This window comes from Plectropomus leopardus, chromosome 21 (assembly GCF_008729295.1).
Source record: "Plectropomus leopardus isolate mb chromosome 21, YSFRI_Pleo_2.0, whole genome shotgun sequence".
In the NCBI taxonomy this organism is placed as follows: domain Eukaryota; kingdom Metazoa; phylum Chordata; class Actinopteri; order Perciformes; family Serranidae; genus Plectropomus; species Plectropomus leopardus.
In genome coordinates, this window is record NC_056483.1 from 7054823 (window position 1) to 7079796 (window position 24974).

At 38.1% G+C, this 24974-nt stretch overlaps 3 protein-coding genes across 3 annotated transcripts; 1 reads left to right on the forward strand and 2 right to left on the reverse strand.

The window, feature by feature from the left end:
- Positions 1 to 826: 826 nt before the first annotated feature.
- mrpl15 (mitochondrial ribosomal protein L15) lies at positions 827 to 3210 on the reverse strand. Its single transcript, XM_042510608.1, has 5 exons — positions 3043 to 3210; positions 2734 to 2891; positions 2192 to 2357; positions 1416 to 1539; positions 827 to 1324 (listed from the first exon to the last, which is right to left on the reverse strand). Exons 1-5 carry the CDS (start codon positions 3145 to 3147, stop codon positions 987 to 989), a joined length of 891 nt encoding a protein of 296 aa, XP_042366542.1. The 5' UTR covers positions 3148 to 3210; the 3' UTR covers positions 827 to 986.
- An 820-nt stretch (positions 3211 to 4030) lies between these two features.
- Positions 4031 to 9969, forward strand: lypla1 (lysophospholipase 1). The gene is made up of 9 exons (XM_042510444.1): positions 4031 to 4353; positions 4491 to 4522; positions 5663 to 5728; positions 5940 to 5987; positions 6075 to 6145; positions 6238 to 6311; positions 7397 to 7498; positions 8513 to 8689; positions 9594 to 9969. The coding sequence occupies exons 1-9, from the start codon at positions 4285 to 4287 to the stop codon at positions 9651 to 9653; spliced, it is 699 nt and encodes a 232-aa protein (XP_042366378.1). The 5' UTR covers positions 4031 to 4284; the 3' UTR covers positions 9654 to 9969.
- Positions 9970 to 10559: 590 nt separating this feature from the next.
- On the reverse strand, positions 10560 to 17812 carry LOC121960755 (regulator of G-protein signaling 20). Its single transcript, XM_042510605.1, has 5 exons — positions 17729 to 17812; positions 16690 to 16850; positions 13467 to 13550; positions 13146 to 13380; positions 10560 to 11764 (listed from the first exon to the last, which is right to left on the reverse strand). The coding sequence occupies exons 2-5, from the start codon at positions 16845 to 16847 to the stop codon at positions 11576 to 11578; spliced, it is 666 nt and encodes a 221-aa protein (XP_042366539.1). The 5' UTR covers positions 16848 to 16850; positions 17729 to 17812; the 3' UTR covers positions 10560 to 11575.
- Between the last annotated feature and the right edge of the window lie 7162 nt (positions 17813 to 24974).

The window sequence follows — 24974 nt, forward strand, 5'->3', positions numbered from 1 at the left end:
TCTTGCATAATTGAGACGTGCCCATCGGTAACTAACATAGCAGAGGGGGACTTTTGAAAAGAAACACAATGCTTGCAGTCCTGCACACACACTCACAAACATATGCTTCCTTTGATAAAGTGTTTTTATACCAGCAGAAATTCTATGGCAGCGTCCCTTAAGACAATATCTGCGTAAAATACCAAGTTATTTATAGCGAGTGTGCCATTTTGACTTCAAAAAATAAACATGAGCGTAATGGAGAGTTCAAACACAAGGGAGCCATTATTCAGCCAAAACCTACGGGAGTATTCTGGTACGCGCAGGGTGTAAATTGCCTTAAAGTGTTGATTGTAATATCTCAAAATCTTAATGAGATTCTGCATTACAACCTTTATTTAAAACTGGCTGTAGACTTAGTGAAAGTGAGGGACATCCTTAAGTGATTAACACCACACTAAGATTAAAAGACAGTAATTTCCTCAGGTATCAAAGCATAAACATTTCATCTTGTCTTGAAAACATAACGGGGCAAAGTTGTATGTATGTGTTTGCCTGCGATTGTATTCCAAGAGGATGGAGAGGGATCTTTTGAACGTCCACGCCAGGATACAGCTGCCTATGACTAATTTCAAACTCCCCTTCTAGGGCCTAGGCAGCCCGTTTCACAAGTTACACACATCACCAGGCATCTGTTTCCTGTTTTCATTCTTTGAGTTATCTTATTTTCCTTATTTCCCCCTCACCTGTTACAGTTCACGTTCCTTCCATCATACAGCACGGGCCTGTTGTGTTTCGACACGAGGCCGTCAGACGTCAGCAACAAAAAAACAAAAATACCCATGAATGTGGTACAAATCATGTCATTTCAAGATAAAGTTTAATGACAACATGTCATTCTTAAACACACATTTTTATTATAAAATGGACACATGTTCGAGACTTTTTCCTTTACAACATCCCAAAAGTGTTTTGGATTTTTGCGACACACGTTTAATATAATTCTGCTATGAGCTGTAATATTTCAGAAGTTTCTCATCAGTGGGTTTCAGGATCTTCTTCTCGGGCATGTTAACGACCCAGCCTGGAGAGAGGCCAAAGAAGATCTGTCGAATATCCTTCCTCATGGAGAGCATGTGATACAGTTCATCCTTTGAAATGTCTGGCAAAATATATCCATACTTCTGTGCCAGGGCGAGCCGGGCCTGCTGGATCTTCTCCGGGTTTGCCAAGTAACCCCGGTTTTCAGCATCGGTGTAATACGGGACCATATCCTCCCCGGGTAGCATTCGCTTTGGAATGGGCTGCCCGCGTAAGAAGAACGGGACGGGCTTGATAAGAATCCCTGCAAAAGAGGATATATATTTAGGTTTATTATCTAAAATACGCATGATGAATGTTGTATTGTTGGCGCGTGCAGATCAGTTATGAGTTACCGAGACTTATAGGATCATAGAAACTGGTAGTGATGACCCCTCCGTTCTTCTCAATAGCAGCTATAGCTCCTTCAGACGCTCTCTGAACTTCAATGTTGATTTTTGCGGCAAAAATGTCGGCACCCTGCGACAGACAGAGCACATCAAAGGTGAAACCTTCAGCAGAGCAGGACAGGAGTCAAAAACATCTTGATCTGTGACTGAATGGCAACATTGTTATGTGGTGCCACCTACTGGCACAAGATGATCCAAGAGCCTCACAATGACCGTTTGTCTGCATCCTGAATACCTGATTTCACTATCCAGTAATTAAAAGCCTTTTATACTTAACATTGCTATGCAAGACCGGTTCTAAGCATGCGCACAATGGGGCAATGCCCAAACTGAGGCATCTTTAGCCCCGAATAATTTTACCTTTTGAACAGTTAATTATCACTTATCGTAGCGATGTAATTTTATGCCTTTAGTGAACAGAGTGGAGGTAAAATAAAATCAATCAGAAATGGTTCACATAAACATACAGTGTGTCAGCCTCCATCAAAATAGAGTGTCTACACTGAAACAATTATTATGTCTATATATATATATATACATACATGTATAATTAAACATTTTCTTTAACAAAGACAATGTCCCTATTAAGCCAAAATATAAACCCAATCTTTCCTTAAATGTTGTTTCTCCCATTGACACTATAAATTAAAGAGACAATTGGAGATAAGAGTAACTTTCTATCTCTCTCATGATTGACGCTAGGCGTGAAAAACAGAAATGACCTCATCAACGAGCTGGACTCCATAGTCCCTCTTCAGAGGCTGGATTGTCACTCCTCTGGCATTGACCAGCTGGGTCAGGTCTATGGGCTGGGTTGGGTCAACTCGTCCCAAATCAATCAGGTACTGCAGTCGTTTCAGAGACAGAGGATGGTACTGAGGACGGCGACTGAGGGGGAGCACACAAACATTGGAATTAACAGATAAAAATAATTTGTGATTACCTGAATCTGGCACTCAGCTAAGAAAAATAAGCTATTTGACCCCTTGAATCCTGAACAAACTGATTTGATATCACTCGAAAACAGGCAATGACCAACTCAGAGAGACATGTCCCACAAATTGCAAGAAATTTGTATATGACAAAAAAATTATTTAAAAAATTGTTTTAGAAGAGGCGAGGATTGGCAAAATTATCCAAGAATTACAAATACTAGATACTATTTCGCGTTAAAATAAAAATAAATGAGTATTCTCTGTTAGCATTTTAATGATAAACTGCATGAGTGATCTATTTGTTTGTGTAACTTGACACAAGCTTTTACCTGTGTCCTTCATTGTAGCCATATTTTGGGATGGCCAGATAAAACGGAGTCTGACCCCCTTCAAATCCCAGCCGGGGCCGGTTGCCTCTCTGTCGCTCTCCTTTATGTCCTCGGCCGCTTCTGTTGCCACCATGCTGTCCTCTGCCCCGACGTGTCTCCTAAAATCAAAGAAAATTGAGCAGTGGTTGTTGCTAGCTTGCTAATGTATCATATCATCAAAACAGAAGGTTAGCATTCGGCTAATTAGCTACGTTAGCTCGATTGAGCTGCAAAAGATAGCGATTAAAAAGATGAAAAATGAAAACGTACCGACTTTCTGGCTCCTGGTTCAGGTCGCAAGTTTGCTAAAGTTAACCGCGGCAGAGTCTTCAAAACATCTAACGCTTTACCGCCGGGTTTTTTGGGGAAAGACATGTTTCTGTTGCTCACATGTCAAAGTTAGCCGAACCAAGGACATGGAAGTCACGTGACCGAGGTCAACGGAAGTATTATCTGGTATTTCAAAATAAAAGCGCGACCGCTAAAATGCGCTACATAAACTGTTTTAGTAATTGTTTGTGGTAAATTTCTTTAAATATTACTATGATGAAGGTTAAAGAAAGTTACTAATTTTAAGTGAAATCGGTAAACCAAACAAATAAAAGCCATTTCTGACCCAAACAATCTGTGTCAAAGGTCACGACTAAATATACTACAGGTTTAATGCATGCTTATTCATATATTCAAATACGGTGTTGTAAGAGTCTAAAAATCTATTGCTTTTTATGTCAAAGGACAGCATTCAGTTGAAATCTATCAAGAAAAGACAGAAAGAGGGATGTGAACCTAATTTTTTTTTTGTTTTTGGATAAATAATTTCCCCAATAAAATAAAAAATAATATAACATAGCTAAAATATTTGTTACTTGTATTGTCACAATAACAGAATATATCAGATTATAAAATCGTTAGTTATTTTTTAAAATATTTTTTTATTTATTTGTAGCTATTATGATTATTTATTATGTTCTGTGTACAAGGTCGATTATTTGTGCTCTCATGCATGTTTGTTTAAGTAAAGCTGTGGAATTTTTTTTCTCATAGTACTTTTTTAATTTATGCTTTTAAGTTACATAATCTCATTATATAAATTTTCTAAAGTGTGCTTTGTTGTAAATTTTTATTTGATTTAAGGGTTGTTAAAGCAGCTTTTATTGACATTCCAACACACCAATCAGTGCTTTGCATTTGCAAAGAACCTCCATTGTCAGCCAATCATGTAGCGGCGGAGGCGGGACTATGAATCGTGTCCGTGCAGGTGGTGAGTAGTGTGATCCGGCGGTGTGTTATTTTCAACAAAATTCAACTTTTAAAAAAGAAATTCACGACTGCGAGAGGCAACACGAGGCGACGGTCGCTTGGCCTCCATCCTCGGTCGACATTTGTCCTTAAACTGTAGGGTATTTGACAGCTACAGTCGGACAAAGATCGACACAGATTGACAGTTGGTGGATATCGTTATTAGCTTACAGTAGCTAACTTATCCCGACATACCAGCTGCCTCAGCGCTGTATGTGCGGCAATAACATGTCAGCGCCTTTACCTGCCATTGTGCCTGCTGCCCGGAAAGCCACTGCAGCGGTGAGTTAACCAGGCAACACTCGTTCACATATAGACCAAGTTAACCACAAACAAGTTCCAGGAATTAGCCAGCTAACTATAAAACTGCTGTCAGATGTCGACATGCCTCTGCAGTTATGTGTGTTTTGTTTTTACAGGTGATATTTCTGCATGGCCTCGGTGACACGGGGTACGTGAGAGCAGCTTTTTTTGGTCGTTGTTTGTCATGTGAGGGACTGTTGTTTATTAATCAGATGAGGGGGGTGGCTAAGGTGTGGATCTGTCTTTTGACCCTCTCCAAAGCTGCAAATATTTTTTTCTTGAGCCTGTCCCTCCATCATACATTATTTGGTGGAGAAAAAAAATGCACTCTTATGTTTGAAAGTTGAAGATAAAACCCTGTAGCTGAAGAAAACCGTTGTTTCTCTCTCATGCGCATGCAGGTTAGTTAGTGCAAATGGTTTAAATTTGGCAATTTTTTAAATGAGACATGTAGAATAATATGTAATTTTGTTGAAATGTCACTATTTTAAAATTAGAGCTGATTATTTTTTTTTCAGACAGAAGCACTTGTCCCACATAATGTACTCAAGGACCATTGAAAATTTAAAAATCTAATGATAATTTCTGTTTTTACATTTTCTGAATCTGCAGTTAAAATAAATACAAAATACAGCCATCTAGCTCTTCAAAACCTGGATTTACATGACTTTTCTTGTGCTGTGTTCAGGCACTTTTCACAAGTATTTTAACCTTTTGAACTAATCGAGCTACTAGGTTTGATTATCTTTTGACAACATGGGAAAAAGGCAATGACCAGCTTGGCAAGAAATTGAAGGAAATTAAATATTTAGAAATTATTATTCAGTTATGGGATATAATTATCATAATTAGAAATTCAACGTTATTGCACAGAATTATTATAACTTTAAGCATTTTTCAGGTCATTTTTTATTTTTCTTTTTTTTCTTTAAAAACTTTTCCTTTATTTGTTTATATGTTAGGGGTTTTGTTGTTGCTATTTTTCAGGTATTTTTCTTTTACTTTTGACAATTTTTTGGATAATTTTTGGGCCATTTCTTCTTTAGTAACTCAATGCCTTTCTCCCATGTTTTTGAAAGAAATCATGCCAATTTGCCCAGGTTTCAACAGGTGTAAATTTTATTTCCCTCCCCCTAAGCCAAAATAAAAAATGTAACTCCCTCCCCAGTGATTAAAAAATTATTTGATATGCCCCCTTTTTGCACCACCTGCTCCCCTCTCATAAGAAATGATCAGTCCCTAAACAAAAATTTTATTATAACTAGTTTAACTTTGTCCAATATGACAGGCATGGCTGGGCAGAAGCTTTCGCGGGCATCAGGATACCACATGTGAAATACATCTGTCCACACGCGTAAGTATTCACAGCAGTCTATAACATAACACGGGGCATCTGCAAGTGTTGAACATTTTTAAATTATGAAAGCACATAATTTCAATGCCTTATATAATATGTCTTCCATTAAAATTGGCATTTAAGGGTGTAAAAATCTGCAAACTTATTTACACACATTCACATGTTCTGTGCACAAATGTGACATTATATGTTTCTTCATGGATTACAGTCCCACCATGCCTGTTTCTCTGAACATGAGGATGTCCATGCCTTCCTGGTAAGTGTCACGGTATTTTTGCACATATTTGTATACAGTGTGGCCGTTCACACACACACACAAATCCTCACGTTTTCTCTCGTGTAGGTTTGATATTTATGGGTTGAGCCCAGATGCAAGTGAAGATGAGTCTGGTATTAAAAGAGCGTCAGAGAACAGTACGTCTATAAATCCATTTTTTACTCATGTTAAGAATATTAAGAAGTGGCATAGTCTTCATGTTTAAGTGTTGTCTTTCATTTCTGCACAGTTAAAGCCTTGATAGACCAAGAAGTGAAGAACGGGATACCTTCACACAGAATTCTCCTGGGTGGATTTTCACAGGTAAGTGTGGCACGTACCCTACGCAGATGATGCATTACATAACAATTTTTAGTGTGATTCACCGTCTGTGCACTTAAAGGGTAACTTTAGTATTTTTCAGGCTGGGCTCTTGTCCCATGTTTTTGTGTCTTAAGTGACTAATGGAGACAATATTTTTTGGTCTAGTACTGAGAAAGAGTGCTGCAGCATTTGTGCACCGTCAATGTACATCCACTAAAACTGTTTGTTTTTGCCATTGACAGGTTCAGATTATTATTAGACATTTTTGTTACAGAGTAAATGCTTTTAGCTTAACCAGAAACAGCCACAAATTCATTATCACCAGACCCATCAGACTCCATTTAAATTAAGAGTTATTTTAGCGTGTGTAGAGCCAGCATATTTCCACATCTAACTGCGTGAATTAAGTGATGATTGTTTGAACAGCAAAATGAAAAACTGAATTTTTTTTTTCTTTTTTTAGTTTTATTTTGTTTCTGTGTACTTTGAATGGAGTGTGAAACAAGAGTTTGACACTTTGGGAAATACTTTGCTTTCTGGCAGAGAGGTAGATAAGAGGATTAATAGCACTCTGAGTTTTTGCCTGTTAAATATGAAGCTACAGCCAACAGCTAGTTGGCTTAGCTGGAAACGAGGACAGCTAGCACCTCTAAAGCTCACTGGTTAACATGTTACAGCTCGGTTGTACAAAAATGTGTAAAGACAATTATTCTATTCGGTTGTGTGCAGGACGATTTCTTGGCTGCGCGCCGTTGCCAGGCAACCAGCAGAGACTCCAGGAAGTTATCGTGCTCGGCCAAGAAATAGTCTGGCACACAAGCCCCTGTACTAATCCATTCAGTATAGATCACAAGGTCAATACCAATATTAGAACTTGAAAGATTTGTGATTCAACAAATCAGCTGTCAGTACCTCTGTGCAGATCCAGCTCTGCAGCTCGTTTATATTTAGGAGGAACCTGAAATTACCTCCATCCTCTGCTGTCACGAGGCTGCTGCTTTTATGCTTTTTGTCTCTGTTAATATCAGTCAAAAGAGATATGTGACGAGGATTTTTTAAAACAAAAGTGTTTGTTTTTTTTCCAGGGTGGAGCTTTGTCTCTCTACACCGCTTTAACAACTCAGCAGAAGCTTGCAGGAGTGGTCGCTCTGAGCTGCTGGCTCCCTCTCCGAAACTCCTTCCCTCAGGTAGAAAAAAACATAAAGCACACCAATTTGCAGTAGATCTTTTTAGATATTTACATTTAAAAACAGAAGCGCAAGGGCTGATCAGACAGAGCGTGTTTTGCAGCGTGCTGCGTCTTTTTTTAATTGTTGTGAGGCAACCACCAAATCACCCGACCTTAGCTTTTTGCTGCGAAGTAAAGCTACAAATCTGAACCTCAAAATTTGCATATAAATGGACAGGCAGCACTTGCTCTGGCTCTGATTGAGGGCAAGAGGCTGTTTTCAAATAGTATGTTGGTCACAGCGAAACAGAGATCTGTGTGGCTTCATTAGACCCCCAAGTCTCATTTATTCAGATTTATATCATGATAATGGCAATATTTGACCTGTTGACATTTAGGCATCATACCATTACATACGGAAACAACAAGCGTGGCAGAAGGCGAAATCGGCCAGGAGCAACTCCAGCACTACAGAGTCAGTGGCCTGGACCACCTGGACCTTTTTTTGTATTTGGCAACTGTTTAGATGTGAAATGTTCGATTTTATTTTGTCGTAATATTTATATGTCAAAGAGAATCTGAATCTCACTGAATTGTTTACAGACAAAATAACAAAACATTTTTGTTAAATTTTTACTAAATATTTGAAGGTGCACAATATTTATGTTGACACAAACAACTATAACACTTATTTTGTTGCATTTCATTGTTCTTGAAATTAATAATAAAGTATTGTCAGTATTTTTGTCATATTGTCAAGAATATCGTTATCGCAAAAAATAGCCTGAAAATCGTTATTGTTTTACGGCCATATTGCCCACCTCTAGGTCAAATTCATCATCTCATTTTTTAGTTGAAATTAAATTTTATTCCACACATATTTGTGCAGAAAAATGCCCCAGATGTTCATTTTCTTGTGAACTATTCCTTTAATTGAATTACAGTATGAATTACAGTAAAGGGATTCTCATAGCTACGTCCTAATCTGTTATAATCAGATAATAAGAATAATCCTAATCTCCTGTGTTCTCAGGCGTCTGCCAACAGTGCTAACAAGGACATGCATGTGCTACAATGCCACGGGGATGCCGACCCCCTCGTCCCCTTCATATTTGGCAGCCAGACAGCAGAAAAGATGAAAAGCCTCCTCAATCCTGCCAACGTCACCTTCAAGTCGTATCGGGGTCTACCTCACAGCGCCTGTTCCGAGGTCAGTGTGGGAAAATTCACATCTGACTTACGAGTTGTGTCTGTATTAGCTATTTACAGGGTTCCCATGGTCACGAAAAACCCCCCCAGAAAAGTCATTCAAGTTCACAATCATGTTTCCTGGCCTGGAAAAGTCATGGAATAAGTTAAAATCATTTAAAGTTTTGGAAAAGTCATTGAATTATTAAGCAAAATGGCTTGCTTTCTTTCTAAAATGGGAAGAAAGCAACGAGCAACTTATCAGAAGAAAATGGCCCAAAAATTTCAACAAATAAGTAAAAAACACAAGAAAATAACCTGAAAACAAGGAAATAAAAAACAAAAAGGAAATTTCCTGAAAAAATGTTTAAAAATAATAATTCTGTAACATAATCTGAAATATACATATATGTATACATGATTCTGATAATTATCAATATCATTTATCAAAGATTTCCCTAGCTATTTAAAAATAAATTTCTAAATCTTCTAATTTCCTGCCATTTGTAGGACATTTCTTCGACACTCCTGTGAAAATCACCTGAACGCAGCACAAGAAAATCAATGTTTATCTTGGTTAAAAGGGCTATAAATCTTTAAAAGTTTTGGAAAAGTCATTGAATTCTGTTGTGTAGGTTGGAAAACCTTCCACGTAATGTTATATAATGTAACAAAATGTTTTTTTTCTGAAGCTGTCGACGAATGATGTTTTGTTTTACGTGATTTATTTATCATTTTCACCCAGCGTCCCGTCTCTTTCTTCATGTGTGCCAGCTAGCTGAAATTATCTGTAAATTTGATTTTTTTGGAAAAACACAGGGCAAGCAGGGCAAGAAAAAGATGGTCATGAAAAGTCATTGAAAAGTTTTGAAATTCTAAAAAATGTGTGGGAACCCTGTATTAAGTTTTATTCTGTATCCATGCAGGAAATGGTGGATGTCAAGCGATTCATAGAGAAGCAGCTTCCTCCCATCAGTGACGAATGAACTCGGGAGGAGACGCACAGCACCTTTGGGCTCCAGCGAGACTCCGCAGATTCCAGGAACCACTGACTTACTTGACAATAAAACCACGCTGCTGCTCATAGAGCCAGACAGGACCGGGGCTCCATATTTTAACGCAGGAGAGGATTAACAGTCCTGACCTCACACACAACCCCCAGTGTTAGAGTAACTTTAGTTGCTTGATTGTAAAGCTATTTGCCATCGAGACAAGCCATTTGCTGCAGGAAACGTATGTATTGGAATAACTAGGGCTATACTTTATGGTTTAATATCTCACAATAAATGGCCTGTTGTTAAATGCTCTTTTTTTATTAGTAGAGCCTGTGTGTAGTAGTGCTGAAACATTTATTAGACGATAATATAATTTGAGGCATTTTATTAAGCCAAATTGACGTTTGTTGCGTATAGCTTCTCAATTTAAGTGTTTGCTGATTTTTTTTTCTCCTTTGGATGATTGTAAATATGATATTTTGGGTTTTGGATTTGTTGGTGGACAAAACAACTAACTTAAAGACATCATCCATGCTTTAGTAACAGGCGATTTTCAGTATTTTCAATATTTTTGACATCATAGACTGTGAATCTAAAAAAAATCAGCAGTTAAAGCTGGGGTAGGCAGTTTCATTTTGGCATCATGGGGTAAAAATCATGTAATTTACTTTAAGCAAATTGTAATTCAGGTGGTCTGAGAGAAAACTGGCTCTGTTTTTAGGCTTTAGAAAATCTAACCTGTGACGGGAGACTTCGGCCAGTCACACCTTATTTTATTCTAAAATTTTGGATTTTTTTTTGCCTAGCTCTTTTTGTTTTTAATTTCCAAATCTTAAATTTCTTGAAATTGCAGAACAGCTCTTGCTTAGTTGCTCATTGCCTTTTTTGCATGTTATCAAATAAGAGAAAAACAATTTACTTATATTTTGAAGGTTTAAATACTTGAGAAGGCATCTGATGGAAGGAAAGAGATGTCGATCCAGGTTTCAAAGGGTTAATCAGTATTTTGTCAGTTACACAAATAGTATTAAGTATTTCTAAACAGAGCACATATGCACAACTTAATCAATGTCATTTCAGTGCAGCTTAATATATAAAACCTTTCTTACAGTGTATATGTATAGCACTATATGTTGATGACACACAACAGCAAAACCAACATACGATTGTGCTTTATTTAATTTGTGAGAATTCAAATAGCTATTTCACACAAATTCCTTTTTAAATACACAAATATATCAGTGGTCATGGTCATGTTTTCAGTTTTTTCCCCTCCTGTTTTGTGTTAAATTAAATATAATATGACTAATATCACAGTATTGAAACACAGACAAGAAGATCTATTTCTGGGTATCAGCTCATTGAGTTGTAAAAACTTTTTTATCTTTGAGAAGAGCTGAAAGCACCAACATATGAAGTCATTGTTGCACCATTCATATTAGACCAAAGGTGCTAGTGTAGAAGATCTTACTCCAAGGCACTTTCCTTCTTCTTAAGTTACTGTTAAATAAAACCTAGTTTCTACAAGAACTGGATATGCATTAAGGCTCACAATATACCTAAATACAAATGCAGTGCTCACAGATACATGCGTTCCCTCTTTAAACAAGGTAGAAAAGTGCAATGTCAAGCGCTAGGGAGTATATAAAAATATAGATATGTTTTACGAACAAGTAACTGATGCCGGACAGAGCATTTGTTCGTGTTTGCTCCAGGTATTTTGGTAAGCTAATCATGGGTAAATAAACAGCAGTTAACAGCTGGATAAAGACCGTTTTTTTTAAGCAGTGTTCATTTTTTCCTGTCTGTCTTTCTTTTAAATAGCAGGAACTCCAACAGGAACACAAAACTCCTTCGTGTGGGACGCATGCGCCAATTTTGAAAAGCTAAGAGAGCGGCAGTCAGTGGAGAGTCTATGGCTCGGGGGGAGGCTCCTCCAGGCTCTTCAGCAGATCTGTGTACGCAGACGAGTTTATGAAGCGGGGGTACGAGTCTCTCTGCATCAGCGTGTAGATCTGCTGCTGAGCGTCGTCAAAGGTGTGCGAGGTCGGCTCCAGCATGTTGCGGTTGATCACCTCTCGGACGCGTGAGTCCAAACTGACCTGGAGAAGATGAACAGGTAAAACACTGAAGCTGTATTAAATGTGAAAACAGCAAATAGAGCTGAAATAACTGCTAGACTGAAATATTACTGAAACAGTTCACCCCAAAATCAAAATACAATTTTTTTCTGTTGCCCGTAATGCTACCAATTAATCTACATTGTTTTGGTGTTAGTTGCTGAAAGTTTGGCCGTAGAGATATCTGCTGTCTCTACGACATAATGGACCTAGATGGCGCTCAGCTTATGGTGCTCCAAGTGCCAAAAAAAACATTTAAAAAACTAAACTTCAGTGTCTCTTTCCAGAAATCATGACCCAATTACCAGGGTTCCCGCAGGTCCTAAAAAAGCCTTAAAAGGCATCGAATTAATTCATATGAAAATAAAGCCTTAACTGGTATTAAAACATCTTAAGTATTATTTTATGTGTTTGATACCCCTGCTTTAAATTATTTATTATTTTTGGACTGTTGATTGGACAATTAGTAAGCAATGTGAAGATGTCATCTTGTGTTCTCAGATATTAAAATAGTAACTTGCATGTTGCTGAAATTTTAAAATTGACAAAGTGATTAATCAAGAAAATAATCTACAGATCAATTGATTTTTTTTGTTTTTTTTTTGGCTGAAATTTAACCACATGCTTACCACAGCATTGTGACAAAATAAAATCAAGAATTTAAAGTTTAAACGTATCTGCTAAATATAAAACGTACAAATGTAACATATCTGGGTTTTGCAGGATGGCCACCTTACTTTGGCAGTTTGGTTGAAAAATCGACTGATTAGTCAGTATACAGAAAATTAATCAGCAGCAATCTGATAATTTAGGAACTGATTGCCACTTTTTAACCAGTCACCAGTCGGTTACAAAACTTAGTAAGAATATTTGTTTTTCTGTCTGTTTTGCATCATTGTAAAGTAAATCTCTTTTGGTTTTGAACTGTTGGTGAGACAAAACAAGATATTTGCTGTTTGGAAAAAAAAATGGAATTAATGGATAGATAACAAAATACTGATAGAAAAATGATAATAATCTTTAGTTGCAGCTCTAAGTGATTATTTTCATGATCAGCTGCTCTAGTTTAGTCTATAAAACGTCAAATAAAAACTGAAAAAAATGGCCATTGCAATTTCCTAAAGCCTGCTGATGTCTTTAAATTTGCTTATTATGTCCAAACCACCAATCCAAAACCCCAAATAATCGATGTACAGTGATATAAAACAGAAAAGCAGCAGGTTTTCACACTGAAGAACCTAGAACCAGAAAAGTTTAATTATTAATCAGTTCTAATTAGATTGTCTAATTAGCAGATACATTTTTCTTGATGAATTTACAGATTATTACTCCTTTAGACAAACATTTGGCCTCGGTGGCTCACCTCTTTAGGGGAAAGGATTGAGATGAAGTCCTCGTATATCTGACGGACTTTCTCCTCCACCACAGTCTTGTTGGTCTCCTTTTTGAGCTCCTCGCAGGCGAGCCAGAACATCATGTTCTCCTCGCTGAACTCCGTCCGCAGGAACTGCCTGAAGCAGCTGCGACCCGCTGCACTCTTCATTACCTTTTCAAACGACACCGGCCAGGAGCGAGCGTCATCCAGAGTCGGCTTCGGGCTTAAAGATAAAACAATAGTGGACGTATTGGTTCCCTGTTATTTAATTTTCTTGGTAATGGCACATAGATGAGTCACTGTGTTTACCTTTCTTCACAATTAGCAGTTCCCTCTGTTCTGCGCTCAAAAGTGGACCTCTGTATTGTCTCGTCTTCGCTCCTGACAGTCAAACTGGAAGAAAAAAAAAGCTTTTAAAATAACTCAACCCTTAATGTGAGCCTCCGTACTAAAAATAATGTAGTTGGTTACAGTGTGAAACCTGTCAAAGAGCACTTTCTGCTATATTATACACAACATGACAAAAAGTACGTGGACACCTGAACGTAAAACCCCATGTACTATTTTATAACATACTCTTCTCTTTAAAGGCTTTCCACAAGGTTTCGGATGGGGTTGAGGTCGAACTGTTCCTTTAGCTGTAAATAAACAGCATAGACACGAAGAAACAGCCTCAAAGCAAAACTAAAACAGTATTTTCCTTTTGTTACATAACTTAACATTGATTTTCTGTCAGCCTATATTAAGAATTGGAGGCTTTAAATTGTAAAATAACAGAACATACAGAGAAGTTTCAGGAACGATCTACTGGGAACGTTTGCGTGAATAGTTAAGTGTGTCAACTGTCCACATCGTCCCGTGGGGATCTCCTGTGTGTAATTAAAATGTTCCCAACACCTGATGGCTAGAGACTAATTGGTTCAGGTGAGGGTGAAGCGTCCCATCTGGGAATGTGGCTGTTGTAGCTGTGCAACAATCAGGTGAAAGTGATATAGATGTGGGGCCAAAACGTATTACTCATCCCCAGCGGAGTGAACTAACGCGGCCTAGTTCTGCACACAACAGGTCGGCTGTCCTTAGAGGAAGCACAAGTTAACGGTTGATGATTCGAAAACAGATTAAAACCCCCGAGGCCTCCATCCAGTGCGATCCAGCGTGGGTCACAGGACCACTGTGTTCCTGTTTTTCTGGTATATGATGGTGTGGGCTGTGGTGTTGTTGAATGAGTGGGCGGACGGAGGCAAAAAGGAAGTTGTTCACTATTGAGCTGCTACCATTAAATGAAGCCTAGAGGGACGTCTTCAAACTGTAAAATAATACAGTTTGTGGTTGCGTCAAGTTACGTTTAGCATGTTGTAAGTAGTACACAATATGTGATTTTCCACTGGCCTTGAAAACGGGTTAAAAATCTGTATCAGAAAACCAAATATCTACCAAATATCTGTGAATTTGCAGTTTTTGGATACATGATGTGCTCTCTCAAAATTCTGCTGCATCACATTCACAAAATTCTTGCATTGACAGGCCACATTATGTCTGCAAGAAATCCAACTTGAATAACAATTAATGACAACGTAAAAAAGTTTTTTTTTTTAAATTCTTGGCTTCTTGCACTTTGCTGGCAGACCTTCGGCCCGCTCTCTAGTCTGCATGAAAGTAACATGATAATACATATTTGTGGCAAAAATACAACTTCTGACACTGGTGAAGGCCAGAAACATGCAACACAGAAGTGAAAATGGTCACCAGTCACAGTGCAGTATGTGCGAGTAGTATACTACATGCACAGCAAGTATAGGTAAAAACAACACTGTGGTAAAAAAAAAAGATAAATAAAATAAAATGTAAGAGCAAAGTAGTATGGAAGTCATGACTGTAATGACAAGTTAAAATCATTTTAAAATTTGTATATCCTGGCACAGCTGACATTTGTATGCATAATGTGTTCATACTGACTTCCATTTGCAGTCTAGGACAGGAGGACATACAATTAATAGTTGTATGAACAAAAATTAAAAAAAACTAATATATTCAGTGTTTAATTCATTAAAACCTGCATATTTCTTGTTGAATGTCCAATCCAGTCATAAACTACTATAGGTGGCCATACTGAGTGTTGCATAGTCTTATTTTATATTCTGTGCTATATTATAGTGCAATTAGACAAGTGTTTTGCTTATTATAAAGTAAAAGTTGATTGCTTAGTGTAATGGCTATAAAATGATGACACAATCAGTATTTAGACTGGTTTCCGAAAAGCTTTGCTTTAACGGCGCAATTCTGTCTGCCATCAGACTTCCATGCAGAGGTGCAGGACGTCTGGCGTTTGTTGCCACGTGCTTTTGTTGCCTAAATATAACCACTTGCAGCGTAATCCCACCATGTGCTTGTGTTGACATCACGGTAGCGGTAACCAGAACATAAAGAGCAGACGCAGAGGGATACCAGCCTATTGTCACCCATTCTTGCCAAATAGCGCCGCTCTGTCAGTGCTTTCGATGTATGAGTGTGACGGCAAAAGCCACCTTCCAACTGGAAGCGCTCGCGCATCGACAGATCACGTTGTGTTAATATATGCTGACCAGATTGCTGGATGGCACCGAGTGGGCCCACATGCAACACGCACGGGCTGCGTCACTTGAAAACCCGGCCAGACAGAACCAGTCGTGTGTGCATGGAACGCTGCCGGTAACCACGTGATATAAGGAGTGCAAGTGTGCTTATACGGCAGGCCTGAGGGGAAGACGACGGATCCCACAAACAACTGATTTTCATACGGGAGTCTAAAGTTCGCTTCCTGTGTAGATGTGTTTTTGTTTTTTTCCTTTACACTTTACCATGTGCCTCTTTTGCCTAAACTTAACCGTCACGACAGTCCATGCTCATCCCACCATTTGCTGGCGTCACCATAACGGCATCAAGGAGCGCAAACAGCGAACACAGAAGGACACCTAAAACGTCATAAATTGACGCGGAAGGTCACTGACTGAGCGACACTATGTGACGAGCTGGGATGAGACTGTGTTGAGGACACCTGGAGAGCAATATGTAGACGCAGACTGCAAAGCTGCGATCTGTGACGACTGCGGATGAGAACGTGTGGCTGCCGTCTGGTGGGAGGGGCTTAGGATAGAAATTGGGGAGCTCTCAGATGAGGGTATAGTTTTAAATTTAGCCTTTTTTTGTTGCCTTTTCCAGATTTCTGCCTACACCAGCTTTAAATTATTTTGTGCTTTTATTTTACAACGGGACTTACATTTTCTCCATGATATGGTGCAACAGCTGCGTAAAATGTGACTTAAATCAGAAGAAAAGGCATTTGTACTTTCTTAAGAGGTTCTATTGTATTAAATGAACAATAAGCAGTTATAAATCATGGGTGGATAATCATTTCAACATAGTTATCTCTCTGTGTGTGGAGAAAAAGATATTTGGAAGGCAGAATACACTAACTGGGCCCTTATGTCTCCCTCCTTGCACTACATCTCCCCTCTCCAGCCCTGCTGTGTGGGAGCACTGGAGTGTGATTTACCAGGAGCAGCTACAGCAGCAGCACCAGCAGAAGCAGCAGGCGTTTGAGGCGTTGGTGGGGGTGTTTCCCATACTGTGGCGCGCTTGGAGGACACTGGCAGCTGCTTCCTGATGAACCTGCATCTGTCTCTTACGCATCTCCTCCCGCTCTGAGCCCATGGACTGCATGAGGAGAAGAAAACCACAGTGAGAGTTTTTTTTCTTTCTAAACTGTCAGATTATCACTAAACTGCTGCACACATGCATCACAAGAGATTAAAGATGATCCCGGACTTAAATGACAAGTGGTTACATTTGCAAATTTCACAAGAGAGGAAAACGTGCCGGAATGCGCGAGCACTTCACGACGCGTGCACGGGGTCAACTTCTGTGCAATGCAACCCCAATAATCGACATTTTTTGATCACGAAACAAGGTGCGTTTTGGTGCAGATATCTCAGTGCAAACAGCTCCTGGATCATGCTAAATGCAACAAATTGTGATGAGCAAAAAAAATTTTTTTTGGGGGGGTAAAAAAAACGCCCTCCTCTCTCCTCCTGTCTCTCTTCTGTCTCTGTGAGGGATGAGCAGTAATGATAGCGACAAGGCGTTACTCCTGGACCGCAGCAATTGCATCCATCAGTCGCACCCTCGGGAGGACACACACACACACACACACACACACACACACACACACACACACACATACGCGGGCGCATGCATGATGGTCGATCCAAGACAAGCAATCACCCTGAAGCAAGCAGCCATTTATAGAAACATAATGGCATTATTTGATGAGAAAAGCTGATAATTTACAGTCTGACCATTTTTCTTTCAAGGCAAAATAAACAGCAAATATTTACGTTTCTTCATCATTTCAGTACAGATTACACATATGCACGAATGGAAGATGAATGCTGTTATTTCTGCTTGCTGGAATATCCACTCAGAGATGCTCCAGCTTCAATGGATCCTGATTTTATCCGCCTCATTTTTCCCCAGCAAAAGATGCACCAACACGAGGGGTTTTATGATATCAAAATTCAGATATGAGTACTCACTGTGTCACCATGAATGCCAGAATAAAGGTGATTTTTGGCTCGATCACATCCGTGTGCCTCGGCTTGACACAAACCAGTTGGTCCCCTCTGTGCGCATGCGTTTCCTGCAAGTGTGAAAAGATTTTTCTGCGCCCCGTGCATTAATGGCCAGGACACAATGTGCGCTCGCTGTTACAGCAATGGCTGCTCCAGGACGCACTGAGTTCATTGCACAGATCATATTTAGGTTTTATATTATAGCTTGGTGGTGTGTAAATGAGTGAAGATGCATTGTAGATAATTTCTCGTTAATTCTTTGAAACGTGAACAGATTGGTTTTCTTTAAAAAAAAAAAAAAAAAAACTGAACAAGATGTGGCTCAAACATTAGCGAGGAAATTAATTGGAAAAGAAAAGAAAAGAAAGAGGAGCAAAAAACCCACCAAAACAGACAAGAAAATAACCCGAAAAAACGTGATGTTCTTTAACATAATTTTAATATATTATTTAAATAATTATAAATTTTGTTTTCTGGACATTTTTCTTATTTATTTCTTTATGATCATTATCTTTAAAAAAATTGAATATTTTTCGTATAAACAATGCCACCTATGGTTAGCAAATCAAATGACTCATATGAATATATAGCTAAAAAGTAAATAAAATAATAATGATCAATGAGAGATCATTCACAAAATTGCATGAAAATACAAGAAATTAAAATTATTGCAAAGTGAATCCTTGCCTCCTGACTGTGTAGCTGGTAACTTGTAGATGCATTTCTTTTAAACTGGTGTACATGGGTAGATTGGAAGAAGTTCTTGATGCCAAGGCTCTGAATAATTAAGTAAAACATCTGGAAAACCCCAATTCCCACATCTGCAGCTACGCCTCTCCTGGTGCGCCGAGGTGGTGCAGTGTCGGGTGTGTCCAGCAGAGGGCAGCAGCGGCTCGTGTAAACACAGCAGGAGGAAAACAAGAGGAGAGCAAGTCAAGACAGCTGCAGCTGGATGAGGTGAGTGTTAATTACACAAATGTGTATTTATTTCTTTATTTATCAGAGATACTGCTCTGTGAATGTTTCACATGATTTATTTAACCACTCTTTTTTATTTCTTGTTATTGTTTTTGGCTTACACTGTGTAGTCTAAATGTGGCTGTGGTGGAAATTAACTAAGAATAAGTACATTTTTGTTTGTCATTTTTCGTATACTATGCTGTTTTTAAGTGGTGGCACATATAAAAACATACGTCAGTCAATGCTAATGTTAGCTGTATGCATTTTTGGAGTGTTATTTGGGAAAATAATTTTTATACTGTTACAAATGACAAAATTGTGTTTAGTCATGTTTAGCCAGACATTTGGAGTGCTAACATAAACAAATAATCTAATATAATGTTTTTCATCAACGTGTTTTAGCTAGTAGCTTTTGCTCTGTTTTAACCCTTTGAAACCTGCGAATACTGACTGGACTTATTTCAGAAAACATTGGAAGGAGGCAATGAGCAGCTTAATAAAAGATAGCCTTAAAATTTGCGAAAAATTAGTAAAAAAGTTACGAAATAAGAAGAAAAAATGAACTTAATGATTTGAAAATATAATTTTAAGAATAAATGTTTTTTAGTTTATATATATTTTCAAGCCATTTTCTTGTCAGGACATTTTTTGCAGGACGTATCCAACCAATTTCCCCAGGTTTCAGAGGTTAAAATGCTTGTGAAAGGATTTCAATCAAGGGTTAATGTGTGTAATTAAGGGATTGCTAAACTGTCTGAATAGGCCATTTAAAAATGCATGAATTTCATATCGGCATATGTACCAAGCCCTGCAGATATTTTGAATATGCAGGGTTCAATTTTTTAATCTTTGAAAAAAATGAAAAGAAACAAGCTGAATGGCCTACATAAACTATAGGCTTCATATAGCCTGGGGGGCAGGATTTTTGGAAAAATGTACTCCATATAGTATACATCTCACAAAATAGTGCCTTTCACTTTGGGGTTTGCAGTAAGTATATTTTTCACTTCAGCGATATTTTCTGCACTTGAATTTTGATCACAGGACTTCTTAGTGTTTTTTTTTAAAAATATATATTTGATATTTTATCTCTCACCGCCAGAAACAGGCACAATCTAAATATATTGAGTCCAAAATATCAGCATTGGCATTAAAAGAACACCTTGTGTAATATCTGTATATTTGCAGAAAATAAAAGTAAATCTTCATTAAAACCACGAAATTCTGAGAAATGATGCCAAGACGAGCATGACTTCAGTGTTTTCATCCTGCTCTGCTCCCTCCAAATGTAGAGTCCATTGAACTTGGACGCTAATTAAAAGTGCTAAATATTTTAGGTGTCTGTTTGTTTGAAGTTTTATGGACAGCAGCTATCCTTTCATGAGTGAGCCTTTAAATCTTCTAGCTCTGGATGATTTGACCAAAACAGAATTTACATATCTCACTGCAGTACAGTCACACATGTACCATCCTCCAAACACACACAAGAGGAGCAACACTAATGAAACTGAATACATTTTCTTACTCCTGCTCTCTGATTTAATTGCACAGCACACACTGTGGAACAAGATTATCCGCCGCAGCTGAAGTTGCAAATGGGACAGTGGAAATATGATAAATGGTGATTGCAGCAGGGGAGGAATATCCATCCTCATCCACTTTTTATATGTGACACAGCTGTAAAACAAATTCAATATACGAAAGTCTCTCTCTCTAAGCCTCGACATAAATCACACATCTTTTAGCCGTGGTAATCTCTGAGAAGAACTGCCTCTTAAATGGACCCTGCTCTCTGATGAGAAAACTGTTACTGTGATGTATAGCTGGAGCAGATAAGCACACGTGTGAATCTTTTCATCTTTCCACACGGCTGTAAGCACCTATAAACCGTCAGCAAATCTCACTCCGCTCTATGTGTATTATCTCTAAATTCAATACAATCTCGTACTAGAAAGATCCAGCCTTCCCAAACACATCCCGTAAATCAGCCACCCGGCTGTCTGCTGACGTTGTTCACAACTATAATGTGCAGTTATATTCACTCTGGTTATTATGTTTCTCATTTTCCAAGTCCGAAATTCAATTCATTGCAAGTCATTATTCCTGCTCTGGCAGTGAGTAAAAATCTTTCAGTGAGTTGAGGCTGAAAAGTCTCATTTTTTTGCTCTGTAATAAAAAGTAGAGTTATGCACTGCAGAGTTTATCTCAGAGCCACAGAGGCTCCTGCTGTAATGAATCGTATTTTCTTTTTTTCTTTTTTTTTATACAGCTGATTAAATGCTTTTCTTGCCCTGCTCCACAGCTCGGTCAGACTGCTGCATGTCTGAGTGAGAGGGGAGACAGAAAGGGCCTGCAGATATGCTGCAGGGCTCTGCTGCACAGCACCAGTTTTGGAGGAAGACACCAGGACGTGTCCTCAGGTAAATCAAATCCACTAATAAAAAGTTTGACTTGATTCAGAAATGTTTTTTCTAAACCAATTTTGAGCAGTCTGACTCAGCAGAGGCAGATTGTTAACCATGTGAAGAGACGGACGGGGAAAAAAGGTATTATTAGAAAGCTGATCTGACAAATGAAAAGTGGGAAACACTTTATTTTAGACTCCTTTATTTGATATTCATGCATAGCAATTCAGTTCATTTCAGTTCAATTCAATTCAATTCAATTCAATTCAATTCAACTCAACTCAATTCAATTCAATTCAATTTTATCCCAGAGGGCAATTTGTGTTGCAGCAAGTGTGAAAACTTAATAAAAACACATAAAGCACTGACAATATGACGCAAGCGATAATATTAGAACGTCATCTGCATCAGCAGATATTGGCTTTAAAAATGAAATAATGGGATTTGCCAACATACTTATTTCTCCTGATATGACAAACGTTTTTTTAATTATTATGACAAAGCAAAGAGGTACAAAACATCAACTCTAAGCTGAAGTATTTTTCTTAAATTGCACACTGAATGAGTATTGTGTACTTTGAAAAGTATAATATTTTATGTCTCCACCTGCTGGTGTGCAACCATGATAAGAGTGTGCATAATATGATGTTAATTCCACTGCATATGATGTATCAATATCAGTATCAGTTAATGGCCAAATGAGATGTTATATATTGACATATCGGATATCAGAAATAAAATCCAAAATATCGTGCATCCCTACATAGTAGTATTTTTGTTTCAAACTGTTGTAATTTAAAGCTTCTGTATGTAACTTACAGAAAATCCGTGTTATTAGCAGCGCCTCTGGCATGATTTCTGTCAAAAACATGGGAAGAGGGCAACGAAAATAAACAATAAGAGGAGGGAAGAGAAAAGAAAAGTAAGAAACTAACAAAGATAACTCCAAGAAAGTGATTTTTAAAAAAATAAATATTTTCTTTTCTTTTTTCTTGTATCCTAATTTTAAATGTAATTTGTATGTATATTTAAGAATTATAAATATAATTTTTTGTGGTCTTTTTTTTTCTTTTGATAAAATCTATCTAATAATTCCCCTCAGCTAATTTTGAGATCATTTCTTTGTCACCTTTTGCTTATTTTTGCAGTTTGTGGGACATTTCTTGCCAAATTGCTCATTATGTTTTTTTGTGTTTCGGGTTTTTCCCATGTTTTTAAAAGAAATCAAACTAATTTCTCAGCTGTCAGAGATTTAAATGCAAGTGAAAGGCGATTGGAGCACAAGAAAACAGATGTCAATTCAGGTGTTAAATGGTTAAGCACATGGGGTGAAATTAAGGCTTCCGTTCATTTTTTAAGTCAATTGGGCTGTTTCTACTGCAGTCAAGCTACTCCAAAACACACCACCAGATGGAGGTTGTTGCTGAAAAAAGGAACTTGAAGTGTTATTATGTTTAAAGACTGGAAAAAACACTGAAATACTGAAAATGCTGTTTAAAACTAGTCTAAAAGGGTTGCTGTGCACAGTGTTTGGAGCCTTGGTACATAAATAATAATAATAATAACAATAATAGATAGATCAGACTTATCTTAGTACTTAGTACTTAGTGGTAAGACGCTTTACATGAAATGCAAAAAATGATGATCTCTTTTCTTTTTCTTCGTCACAAAATGCAGTGCAAGTGAAAGTTTGTTTGGTCTTTCTGAGATGTGGAGAACTGGTTTTAGTGCACGAAATAAAGCAAATAATCAAACACAAGGGAAAAAGTAAACAGCAGCAATATGTACTTTTTAACTTTCCTCTAAACCCCTGTGACCCCTCACAGCAAAAATTTTTTATTTTTATTAGTTTGGTGTGCAAGTTTTGACGCATCTTTGCTGAGCTTCGACCTCTACGCTATCCAACACCTCTGGGATGAAGCAAAACGTTGACATGCCTTCTCACCACACATCAGAGGTCGACCTTATTAATGCAATTGTGGCTTTTGGGGAAAAAAATCCTGCAGTCAGGCTCAGGATTCAGGTGGAGAGCCTTCTCAGGAGATCGGAGGTTGTTCTACCAGCAGATGAATGTTTATGCTTTTGGGTGTCATGTTTGCTTGGTCACATATCTTATTAATGTACAGAAATATACACTATGCATGTAGAAATACAGTCCACACACCGGCATCTGGTAGGTCGAGGAAGTATTATTCGTAATGCAGAAACATTGTACAGAAACATACATTTTTAATTCAAGACCTGAGTGAAAAATAAAAGTTTAATGCTCTGCCGCGAATCCCAGAGAGGTAATATTCATCATTGTGATTCCACCTCCCGGCTGCAGAGAATCACACGGCTGATGTTCACTCTGAGTGCCTGTCATAACGTATAGCTTTCCACAACGTCCCGCAAACAAACAACTCTCTGAAAATGACAGCTGCGACCAACGCTGTAGACATCTGTGAGGGGAAAACAAATTATTGCCCTTCTGAAGTCGTCATTTTATCACAATGAATAATGATGCCCCTCTGTTGAGCTGTATGCTGTCTTCTGTTCCTTTCTCTCCTGCAGGCGTTTGACAATCCATATAGTAAAATCATGGCAAATCAATTTCCTCCAGTTTGACACCTTCGCTCGAGTTGCTGCAAGTTAAATAGGAAATTAGCTGCAATTCACTGACAGCGGTAAAATTGTTCCTATATATGCATTGAAGTTACATTGGTAGAAAACAAACGTCTGCCCCTGATCAATAAACAGTTAGGATGAGCTCATTTGTAATCCCTCTAGACGAGGTTCGTCTTAGTCAAATGGCAAATGCAGTTTTAATCACAGTTCTGTTTGACTGTTTTACGTGGATAGAAAGGTAACACTCTGGAGACCAGATTTAAAATTCTGTTAGGTGTCTGCTCTATTTTCAATAACACTTCATTTTAATTCCCCATTTAAGCCGCGATAACCAATTTTTTTCGGGTCATTTTTTATGTTTTATAGAGAGACATAGACAGATATGAAAGTGGAAAAAAAGAGGACTCAAAGCAAAAAGCTCTGCGCTGCACTGGAACCAACGCCACTGTGGTGAGGATGGTATGCAGGTGTTTATACCTAAACCAAAGACAGACAAACTGAATTTTTGACCGTATGATGGAAATAGATTAAAAGATCCAGTTGGACAAATAGTATATCTGTTTTCTCAATACAAAACAAATACTTTTGATGGCACAATCTTGGCTGGAAATACCCCTGATGTCTCTAAAAACAACCGGTTTTGGTTGAAAAAATCATGGCTGGAAAACCAGTTTTGTGGAAAATCACAGTTTGAATTGCCCCTGATGTCTCGCTAATAAAACCTGGTTTTGGTAGCAAAATCATGGCAAGAAAGCTGGTTTTGGAGGCACAATCACAGCTAGAAATGCCCCGATGTCTCGCTAAAAAGAACTGGCTTTGGTGGCAAAATCATGGCTGGAAAAGTGATTTTGAGGCAAAATAGCAGTTGGAAATGCTTCTGTTGTCTTGCTAAAAACAGCAGGTTTCAGTGGCAAATTTACAGCTGAAAATGCCCCTGATGTCACTAAAAACACCCAGATATGGGTTAAAATCGATGAGTTTTGGTTGTGCAGTTACGCCTGGAAATACCCCCGATGTCTCACAAATAAACACACTGCTTTGTTATTTGTCGGCCTCAAACTGTGGTTTGCTGCTCAGTGGCCGTCTTGCCATTTACAACCCCCTCCATCTCCAATCCCAAAATCAGCTCATATACATTTAATCAGAACTACGTCACTTAATGAATGTTGATATGATGTATAAAATCTACAAATGTAACATGTCCCTGGTTTGCATCAACGTACATCACCAACATTTTA

Excerpts from the sequence above, each read along its gene's own strand:
- mrpl15 (XM_042510608.1), bottom strand. The coding sequence starts at position 3,147 with ATGTCTTTCCCCAAAAAACCCGGCGGTAAAGCGTTAGATGTTTTGAAG. Across the intron at positions 2,892-3,042 it reads AACCAGGAGCCAGAAAGTCG|GAGACACGTCGGGGCAGAGG; the intron begins GTACGTTTTCAT and ends CTTTGATTTTAG. Across the intron at positions 1,540-2,191 it reads GAGTCCAGCTCGTTGATGAG|GGTGCCGACATTTTTGCCGC; the intron begins GTCATTTCTGTT and ends TGTCTGTCGCAG.
- lypla1 (XM_042510444.1), top strand. The coding sequence starts at position 4,285 with ATGTGCGGCAATAACATGTCAGCGCCTTTACCTGCCATTGTGCCTGCT. Across the intron at positions 5,988-6,074 it reads AGGATGTCCATGCCTTCCTG|GTTTGATATTTATGGGTTGA; the intron begins GTAAGTGTCACG and ends TCTCTCGTGTAG. Across the intron at positions 6,146-6,237 it reads TAAAAGAGCGTCAGAGAACA|TTAAAGCCTTGATAGACCAA; the intron begins GTACGTCTATAA and ends ATTTCTGCACAG.
- LOC121960755 (XM_042510605.1), bottom strand. The coding sequence starts at position 16,847 with ATGGGCTCAGAGCGGGAGGAGATGCGTAAGAGACAGATGCAGGTTCAT. Across the intron at positions 13,551-16,689 it reads TGCTGCTGTAGCTGCTCCTG|TTTGACTGTCAGGAGCGAAG; the intron begins GTAAATCACACT and ends TTTTTCTTCCAG. Across the intron at positions 11,765-13,145 it reads CAATCCTTTCCCCTAAAGAG|GTCAGTTTGGACTCACGCGT; the intron begins GTGAGCCACCGA and ends CATCTTCTCCAG.